Consider the following 10,749-nt stretch of genomic DNA (forward strand, 5'->3'; position numbering starts at 1 on the left):
TAAGAGAGGAGCTGTTAGCTATTCCACCTCAGGCCTAAAACTCAGGCAGTGGAAGACTCAGCCTGGGTTAGAGGTCCCTATTTAGTCATATATCTTCCCATCTATATGTCGTCCTATTACACCATATAGTCCATCTTGTTGAATGGTGGGTGCATGTGTGTGTGTTGAAGATTTCTCTTAATTTACATGGGTTTGGCTGTGCATCTATGTGTGTGTGTTTGGAGGCATCTGCACAGCTGGATCTCCCTGGTAGCGGAGTTGTTGCAGCCCTCAGGTTCCTTTCTCTGAGTGGTAATAGAGTGCTCCTGTCAGCCTCCCCAGATGCCGCTCCATAAGGACCCTCAACTCCCTCAACTCGCCAGGAGAGTTCTGTGTTCACACTGCAAGACTCTGCTTTGTGCTTTGCCAAATTTCTACTTTTCCCAGTGAAGGTAAACACGGCAGTTTGGAGTTGACTGAGCGCACAAACTCTCTGGGAGCGTGGCTTTATGTTTACTTAGCTATTAATTTAGCTTTGTCATTTATTTAAAAAATAGACAGAAAACATAAACAAAAAGATAAAGAAATCCAGCTCGGTCTGCAAAATATCCCCTTTCATGCACAGCTACTTACTGGTGGCATTAGTCATTTGTCAAGTATTGATTTCATTTGATGATTAAAGTCATTCATAACCTTCCACAATGGCAATCCTTTAAACATAATCAGATTTGGATGATTACAATTCAGCCTGTAACCAGCGATAGTCTTTTGTGCTCTCCAAATAGATAAAAAATTATAATGTGGGTGATGGTGAGCCATGAAAAAAACATATATATATATATATATATATACCACTAGAAAACATTGTGTAGCCTACATGACTTTGCTCATGTCAAATGAATTTAACCTGGCTAGTGATGAATAGTGTGAATGCACTCAGGCTATTGATGTTAAAGTATAATTTTTCAACCTTTAATTTATTAGACATATTATGAAAGTAAAGGGAAATGTTTTACTTAAAAATTAGTCTTTTATATTAAACCATATTAATGGATTAGTGTCACTGTTGTCTATTTCAAGTGTAAAACACAAGGCTATCAAAGCTTCCCAATTTCATGTTAAATGCCAAATGTCATTATATACAGTATACAGTCTGTTCTACACTATTTTCTATAGTGTAATGTTTTTTTCAGTACGAATGAAAGACACAAAATGTTTCTCTGAATGTTTAATAGCTATTTAAAAAAAAAATGTTCATGGAGCCGTTGCACCATCATCCACAATTAGTTTGGATTTTTTTTCCAGCTGTGAGCAGCTCCTCTATTTCCTTGGTGCACTACAATGTGGAGGAATATTACATGTCAACAGGACAATCAAAATACTTTTTGTTGTTGTTGTTTGCATACTGATTTCTTTGTTTATACTTTGTTCTGTAACATTCATTGAGAGCACACCACATACTCAAACCTGGTCTCGTGTTAAGCAGACTGTTGATGGAAGCACCACCCTGTCACTACTGACTTACTGAGAAACAATTTGTAATATAGCAAACACTTAATTACTCTATGGATATATTTCAAGTGATGCAATACCATTTTTAAGCATCAAAATTAATTTGAGTCAGGGCAACACATTATATATTACTCTACTCAATAGCTGTCATAATTGCACTCTATACAACAACGTTAGGCATATAGTGTATCTGCTTGTTTCAGTGCGTCGCTGAAGTTACTGTATATCAGCCTTATACACCAAATCACATCATTTACAGCTGCTCCCTTCAATCACTAAGAAAATTCTGGAGATTCTCCTTTTTGCACATTTGTTCTCTATGTAAACTTAACCAAACTAAACAGACACAGACAACAAAGAGCTGAAGTGGCAGCTCTGAAGTCCTCACTTAACACACTAGCACTTAACAGAGGAAACTGACACCGTCTCCCAAGTGTCTCAGTAGTTGGAGAGAAACAGTCCCTTACTCTCTGGGAAAAAACTGACATCATCTCCCATGTGCCCGTGCTTTAAGAAGTAGAGGATCTTTCTCTGTTTCTGTTGCCTCTCTTCCTTCTCTACTTGTTTCTCCATGTCACAGTGCGCTCCTGTCGTTCCTCCTGATTTACCAGACATCCTCTTTCCCCTGCTGTCACATTTGGTACAGATGGTTAGGCTCTATGGAGTGGCCTGTCAGTCTCCATTTGGCCGTCTCGGTGTGACAGGGGGCCTGATGGCTCGTGAAGGGCCCCCGACTTTGTCAGCACATGGACACTGACATTTCTTAAGGGGGCTCGCATGCGCGCTTCCCACCCAGCCAGAGGAGAGAAATGAAGAACCTGGAGATGACCCAAAGCCCGCCAAAGGCTAAAAGAGCCAGGGATGGAGGGAGCAGAGAGAGAAGGAGGGGTGGGGATTGAGAGGTTTAGGTTAGATTTAGAAGAAGACAGCGTAAGTGGAAAGAAAGTAAGAGATGAGGAGTGAGTGGGAGACAAAGAGATGAATACAGAGGACAGGTGAAGTGGAAGAGGATAAAGAAAGGGTGAGAGTTAAAGAGGAGAAGAGGAGTGAGTGAACTGTCAGAAGAGACATATGTCAGTCATTGCCTGTGGATGTGATCTTGTAGCTCATGTCAGTAACTCATCCAGTGCCCTGTACCACTGCACTAATCACTTCCTTCTGAGGGAGGCTGCTCCAAATGCCAGTCCCCCCACCCACCCACCTACACCCCTCACCACCTCACTGATCTGTCTTTTGTTGGGGCTGCCGCCACGCCAAACACACTTCTACCTGCATCGCCCATTCGAATTAAACACTGAGACGCTCTGATTATAACTGGTCAATGCAAACGTAAAGAATGACTCACATTATATTACTGTGAGAATTATAAAGTCTAAATCAACACATTTGAAAGAAGAAAATAATCTAAAGTTGATTAGAATTTTGATTTAAATCTGCAATGATGTGAAGATTAAGAAAACAGAATTGGTCTGACCAGCCAGCTCTCAGCACTTAGTAGTTTTTGATTCTTGGTGCTATAGATACAATTTCATTGGTACAAAAAAATTGTATATAGCTGTAATTCTTGTTGTGTGTTATTCCTTTTGACTGTGACACCTTAATTCTAGTCTTAAAAAAAGAAGAATACAAAACTGTCACAACCATGTTTAATAAATGTTTTTATGTGCCATAAATATAATGCTCTGTAAATCACAAAGACATGATAGATTTCCTGTAAACTGTCAAACAATCTTATTATTCCTCATATAGACATCTTCAGTTACCCTCTTAGCTGTTGTTTTTAAGTTGTTTTCTGACAGTTTAACAGTGAATGTTCTTAAACTCTGCTAGAAATCATCCTGTTCTAAACATTTTCTAATATTAATATAATTCTTGCCATGAAACTTTTTCCTTTGAAAAGTGACAGTTGATTGAAAACGTGGGTTTTTAATTTTACCTCTGTTATTCTTCTTTTCGTTTATTTAATACCTCGTTTTATAAGAAAGAAAACTAAAACCAGACTTCAACAATCAGCACAGAAATTGAGCAACAAAAAGACTTAACTCTAATCGGCTCTTCATCTGGATGCTGCTAATAATTAGACAGACACGTGACTAATTAAACACTTAATTGTTTAAATACAAAATTCGTGAAGCGACCTCATAATGAAGGAATTAACCCCGACAAATGTCCCCTCCGCTATAACGAGAAGCCATCACCAACCAAACCTTTGCCAATATTGTGTAAGTTGTTATATTGCATCCTGGCTGCAAGGTAGAGACCACATTTGACAATCGGCGGGGGGGGGGAGTAGAGAGTAGAGAGGGGGAGCTGCTGTATTGTAGTGCCTCCGGGCAGTGCTCCCAGTCAATATATATCTCCACACTCGCTCCTGCGCTCCCATTTGAGTGGGACGCGCTGCCCTCTCAGTGCCGCTGCAGAGGAGTGACAGTCAGCCTCACCGGGACGCTCTCTAGGTACGGATGAATACATTTCCTCTCTCCTTTTTTATGTAGCTCATGGCATGCAAGCAGGTTAGTTTAAGATTAAGTGATATTTTAAAAAGAACTTAAGGAGAGGCCCTCTACATGGTGCCTTTACTTGCTCTGAGAAAATGTTTTTTTCATTTGAAACTGTACGGTTTTTATTTTGTAGTTGTTTTTTTAAAAAATAAAGAAGCATAAAGATGAAATGTAAGCTTATTTTTATTCATTTATATTAATTCTGCGATTCACTTATGTGAAATATAATGAAGAGGAATTTATTCATTAATTTTACATATACACACTTTTGAATGCAAAATCTAAACTGAATTGTCACAGTTTTACACATGTGCATAGCATCATAAAACATAGTTTCGATGCTTATAACATTTATTTTAACCAGGAATAACAAATTTTTTTATTAGATTAACATCAGTAGCATCATCTGTTGTTTTGCTCTCAAATTTAAATGCCACTATATAACTTTTCTATTTAGATATGCAAGAAATTTGAAGCTTGTGTTTATAAAAAATATTTTTTCCATCATTGATTGCTATATCAAATAAAAGATTATTATACTGAAAATGAATCATGAAAAGGCAACAGCCAAGAAACTCTGATGATGAATGACAGTAGTTGTAATTTTAAATCTTCTTTCTTCTTTTGCAGGATCTTTTTTTCAGGGGGAAACAACCAGCAAATCATTCCGATCTCAGGTAAAGTATTTATTTTTAACTGTCTATTTATAAAAAGCATTTTATTTACACCTCTTGTATGCATTGTACAAATAGTCTGTCCCATAGGCTGTCAGTGGTGCGGTTGCTGTTGCATGTAACTTGTCAAAGCTTTTACTGTGGTAAGCCTCATTAATTGCAACAATAGATGTTCAAGTGGTGAAGCTTGTTTGATCATCAGCCCTAAAAGCTTAAAACAAGACCGCAGGGTTTGGATATGGGTTGGTGGGGTGGGGGGGCAAAGTGCACAGTCAGTAGAGAGTCAAGCGGATAGCAGTGGCCAGGAGAGGGAAAAAAAATCTACTGTAAAAATGATTTTTATTGATTGGCTCGTAGCAGCAGCTGTTAGGCTCCATTATGAGCTCAAAACCCAGGTCAGACCCCTGAGGCGGACAAGTGAGCCAATCAAATGGTCGCCCACTAACAGGCCAATTCTGAGGGTCCAGTTGGGAGAGCAGTTGGCAACAGCCTGCCATCCTGTGTTAGACTCACTGTGTCTTTCATCATCACCCTTTGTGCTGTGGGTTTTATTGATGAGGTTGTCTGCTGTCTCTCAGCATAACAGGCCGCCTGTGTTCACTTCACTGGCCTTTATCTCAAAATTTAAGACAGAAAAAGATTAGTTGGTGAAGTTTATTTTTTGCCTCAGCTTGGACACTGAACATCACACAGACTTTCATCTTTGAATGACCTGGGGAAAAAAGACAAAATAAAAGCCTCAGAGCAGAGTGTTTTAAATTGAGGAGCACACTCTTCCTCACATCTTCTTTCACCGCAGGGTTGTCCCACCGGCTTGGCTTTAAGTATAAAAACATCACAAAATTTCTGTAATTTAACTGATGAAAAAACTATTGTGGAGTATTTAAATTTATTCTGAGAAATTAGAAGAGCGGGCGGCCATAGAATTCCTGCTTTTTTAAGATATAAAACAATGAAGAGGGATAGAAACAAAGGGAGAGAACAGGAGAGAAAAAAGGGCTGAAAAGTAGTAGATCATTTTGAAAAGCTAAATTAGAGGTGTACAAGCTGTTTTCTATACATTTCACAAATGGAGGAAAAACAAAAATAATATAAGTTTAAAAAAACAATTAATGAAAATATCTGTTACAAAATGTATTGGTGCTGAGAGGTTTTTAGCCTCTCAGACATGAGTTCTAAAATAGTCATCCGTCACAATAATTAAAGCTTTTTAAATTCCAACATATCTTACGCAACACTAAAGTCTTCGAATCACAATATAATTTCTCATAATCCATGCTATTAATTCTTAGCAAGTAACAAAGTATGATCCAACTCTAAATGCGGAGGTAGTAAGATCAGTTGAACTTATGCACCGTGTCCTGACCCAGATCTCAGTCCTGGCACTAATGATGCCCTATAGGCATTATGCCAGGCTCTCATTAGGAACCAGGCCTCAAACCCCCAACTCCTCTCTCCCTTCGCCACCCGCCTCTACGTAACCCTCAGCCTGACCACACACTTGCCTGTAGCTGACCTCCAAGGGTCTCCGACCCCTAAATTCGGGCCTGAGAGTGTGTTGTTAGGGCCCACCCTGCACAGGTGCAGTGTGAGTCCCCTGTGACAACCCTCGTTTGCCCCCCAGCCCAGGGCCCTGCTAGCGCTTTGTACTGCACTGGAACTAATGAGTGGTGGCAGGTACAGTGAGAACAGATCAGCGTGGGCCTCCCTGCAGTTACGTTAGTGGCAACCCTCAGCTCAGACAACAAATGTGCTCTCATAATACACATATGTGCATAATGATATATACCACCCTTCAGTGCACACACAACTTTATCTCGGATATTCAGATTTCGCACAGGGCCTCATTTCTACAAGCTGTCTTCTTTTTTTAGAGTTGCAAAGAACAAATACTGAAGTTAAGAATTTGTGACGCACGTAGGCAAAAGATAAAATAGCTTATCTTTCTTTTTTTTTATCTGTTGGTGCTCTGGAATTTTATTCATACCAGTGTCTGGTTTGTTTTGCAGATTCGGCTTCACTCTAATCAAGACAATGCTCCTCCTCATCCCCATTCACCTGCAAAACTGAGGAAAAACCTGCATCAAATGAAATGTACCTTGGCACAAAAGATAGAAAATCTATAAATCTGTCTTGAATCATCATAATTTGAATACAACTACAAATTCTTAATAAATATCAAGACTCAATCATGTCCAAGGACGACGCTTGCAAAGTGACATCTGCCAGCAAACACAAGGAGCGCAAGCCCAAGAAGCCTCACTATATTCCCCGGCCATGGGGTAAACCCTACAACTACAAATGCTTCCAGTGTCCCTTCACTTGCATGGAGAAATCTCACCTGTATAACCATATGAAATATAGCCTGTGTAAGAACTCCCTTTCTCTGCTCATAGAGTCAGACTGGCCCTATAAAAAGGGCAACATCCTGCACCCAGATCAGCTACGACCCTTTCAGCAGGTGCATGGTCTCCACGCTCCTGGGAAGGATGAACTAGAGCAGGTAACACGGACTGAGGAGAGACCGAGGCAGCGCAGGAACATGGAGGAGGAAGGGGAGGACAGGGAAAGCCAGGGACCAGAAGAGGAAGAGGAGGGAGGACGAGGTGAGGGAGCAGAGATTGTTGGGCTGACAAAGGAGAGCTCCAGCAACAGCAGCAGCAGAGGAGAGGCTGCAGAGTGCGCTGCCAAGAAAACCAAACAGCCAGAGTCAGAGCTCCTGATGGCTGACATGCTCTCCCTGGAAGACCAGCTTTTACGAGCACGTTCAGTAGAAGTAGAGGCCCAGCTGAAACATTATAAGCTATCCAAGACATGCCTAACAGCTCCCGGGTTGCTGTCAGAGCAGTGGCGGCTGCTAGCATCCAGCCACACCAAGGCCAAATCAGAAGGAACTCAACCCAGGGTGAGCAGCTCAATTCCCTGTTACCCTCCTCCGCCAAACCTGGTGGACTACCAGGATCCCACTGGACTCAATCTGTCAGTACTCGGGGTAGGCTATCCCATCAGCCCCAGCCTCTTCTCCTACATGAACTCGGCCATTCCCGCTGCTGCCACGGGTGTCACAGCCCAGACCCATGCCCAGCTCGCCCAGCTTCCCTTCCTGGCTTCGGCTGCTCAGTTAATGCACCCAGCCTCTGGCACACACACAGACAGAGCCCTCATCCCCCCTCGCTTCTACTACCCATTTTTGTGCGAGCACACGTTTGGACCGACCTCCAGTCAGAGCGACACCAGCAAGTCACTCAAGACGTCCACAAACAGTCTAGAAGTGAATCCCCTGTCCAGCTTCCAGCCCAAAGTCAATCTGTGGAAAGTGCCAGCATTGCGGCCAGGGACCGCTGCTGTCTCTCCTGCTGACTGGGTGTCACCTCAGAGAGACTCCCCTGATCAGGGCTACAGGCTCGGGGATAAACTGCAGGCTATACCCAAGGATGCCAAAGCAACCTGGGGTCTAAAGAGGACAGGGGCACCACTGGGGAACCATGAGGTACCTATGGAGAAGAAGCCGGCCATGGGCTTCACTTTGGACCTCCTGAAGAATATTCAGACTGCATCGTCTCTTAACGTGGCAGCAGACAAACTTCTCTTCCAGAACAGGTTAAGATTTTCTTTTTGTTTTACTTCTCCAATTTAATTTTAAATGTTTAATACTCATTGTGACTGGTAGTTTCCCCTTTGAAAATGTTGAAATTTTCTATCCACAGTTTACAGGATGCTCAGCTTCAGACCCGGCCCACTGAACTGTGGTACAATGATACGCTCACCAGCCCCAACAGTGAAACATCCTCTCTTTCAACCTGTGGGGGACCCAACAACCAAGACCCGACTGCTGCCCAGACAGTGGGAGAGGGAGTGTCAGAGTCAGTGGCTGCTCTCCTGAGTGACCTCTCCAAGGCCTTGCAGGAGTACCAAGAAGCTGAGCGCAAAATCTCCCACCTGGAGAAGGAGGACATTCCCGCCCAGCGGCACCTCTGGGAGCACCTGAGCAAAATCCGCAGTGAGCTCTCCCACATCCATCAGGCGCTGGAGCGGACAGCCCGCCAAAGCGATGGGCCTCTAGACCTGTCAGTAAAGAGGGACTCGACGGATTTAGCCGGTGACCAGGGCATGAGAGAGGATGGCAGTCTCAAGGGCAACAGCACGGAGACAGAGGAGGAGGATGAGGAGCTGCAGGAGAGAAGGGAGGAAGAGGAGGATGAGAGTGAGAGGAAGGCGATGAAGGCTTCGTTGGAGAGTCGCAAGCAGTCGTTGGACATATTGATCAAGATGAGTCAGGCGTCAGTGGTAAACACAGAGGTTCTCTCTCCTGGTGGACTCGGCATCAGGCCCACGCCGACTGAGGCCTTATGGCCGAGCAGAACCACTAAGTGTGAGGCAGACTCGAGTGTCCTGCTCTGCCCCGACGGCCGATCCGTGGTGTTCACTGACATCCCTGCCTCTGCCAAAACCTCAAAGAGACCCCCGTCCATACAGCGGCTAGAAGCTCAGTGTCCTCCAAGTCCTTTGACAGCTACTGATAACTGAACTTCTGTTCTTCTGACTGTAATATAACTGATTCTATATTGTCCTCAAATGCAGTTGTCTTTATTGTTACTGGCATGCCTTTGATTTTCACTGGCTGGAAGAGGACTTTCATGCTTATTCTCAGTTTACCTTCACTAAAACCTCAAACATTTTGCACCTTAAAAGAAAAATGAATGAGTGGATGAATTTGAAAGATGAGGATTTCTAATGCACTAAGAATTGATTGAGACTAAGATTGTTACAATAATACAATGAAATGAAAATAATTTAAAAATGTAACATCAGGGCTTAGTAATTTCCATCAGGATAATTTGAATAATTAAGTCCATTAAAATCATGCTGAGAGACAATCCTTTGGTTGGATTTGTAAATATTGTAATTACAATAAATGTAAGTAAAATGTTTTAAGGAGTAAATGGTTTTATATGGATGATGTCATGTTGGGCTGCATCATTTCACTTGATGAAAATACAATGTATTATACACACTGTATTTCTTTGAATAAACAGAGTAAAAACAATATGTTTCATCATTTTTATGAAAGTGAAACAATAAAGGGGAAATGGTAACAAAAAAGACAAGAACTCATGAAATAATAATTTTAATAGACTTTGATTAAATTGTATAAAGGAAGAAACATCCTGTAATATTGTTTGAACATAAATTCATCACTTTCCCATTCAGTCCATTTTGGAGAGACTAAGCTAAATGCTATCATCTCTATCATTATCATTTAGAGTCTAAATAAGCGACAAACTGATCCATAGTGGCAGCACCACATGACTCTCCACTATCTGCCCTGACATAGTTGGGTGGTGGTGCTAAAGGTGAAGTAGCTCCTTGAGCTAAATCACCATCAGTAGGGTTACCTGTGCCTCTGCTCCTGAATCCATGAGCCCCCCTGCAAAGGTCAGGCACCCGGGGGCAAAGCTCCACATCAACTAAATGGAGGACTACCTGTCTGCCCCCAGGATGGGCACCCAGTGCTGGGCTCACACTCAAGACACAGTGACAAAGGTCATCTGCCAGGACGTTCAGTTTGAAGAGGTCAAAAGGCCTTTGTTATCCTTTTAACGCTATATTTTCTATTTTCTATTTGATATTTGTTTGAATATCTTAATTATTACAAAAAACCCATAATGCAATTTTACTATGACCCGTAAAATTCACACTTGTTTCACACACACACATATAAATCTAATTTATTTCCTCTTCTTTTTTTTTCTCTTGATGTTGACCCCCTTTGAAAAATCCATATTCCAGCAGTATTTTAATGTTTATAAGTTTGCAAAATACCCCTGTCTAGTTTAAAGTTTTTCCCTACATCTGGATATTATTGCTTTGTTCTGTAGTGTCAGTATATCCAAGACCTGCTGATAGCTCCCTCATGTGGACAAAAGATTTAAAGCCATATGACAATAACAATTGAGCCTCTCTGTTGTTTTGTGATTTTTTTTTTTTTCTGAGATGATGTGTATTATAAAGTGTTGTTGTGTTTTGACCTTCAGGGCCACCATACATTACCACTACAGATAACTGGCCTGTACAACAATGTC

General features: G+C 41.9%; 1 protein-coding gene across 1 annotated transcript; it reads left to right on the forward strand.

Moving 5' to 3' along the window:
• Positions 1 to 4,585: 4,585 nt before the first annotated feature.
• prr35 (proline rich 35) lies at positions 4,586 to 9,694 on the forward strand. The gene is made up of 3 exons (XM_018681880.2): positions 4,586 to 4,669; positions 6,676 to 8,266; positions 8,374 to 9,694. The coding sequence occupies exons 2-3, from the start codon at positions 6,858 to 6,860 to the stop codon at positions 9,191 to 9,193; spliced, it is 2,229 nt and encodes a 742-aa protein (XP_018537396.1). The 5' UTR covers positions 4,586 to 4,669; positions 6,676 to 6,857; the 3' UTR covers positions 9,194 to 9,694.
• The last annotated feature ends 1,055 nt before the right edge of the window (positions 9,695 to 10,749 follow it).

This window comes from Lates calcarifer, linkage group LG23 (genome assembly GCF_001640805.2).
Source record: "Lates calcarifer isolate ASB-BC8 linkage group LG23, TLL_Latcal_v3, whole genome shotgun sequence".
Taxonomy (NCBI): domain Eukaryota; kingdom Metazoa; phylum Chordata; class Actinopteri; family Centropomidae; genus Lates; species Lates calcarifer.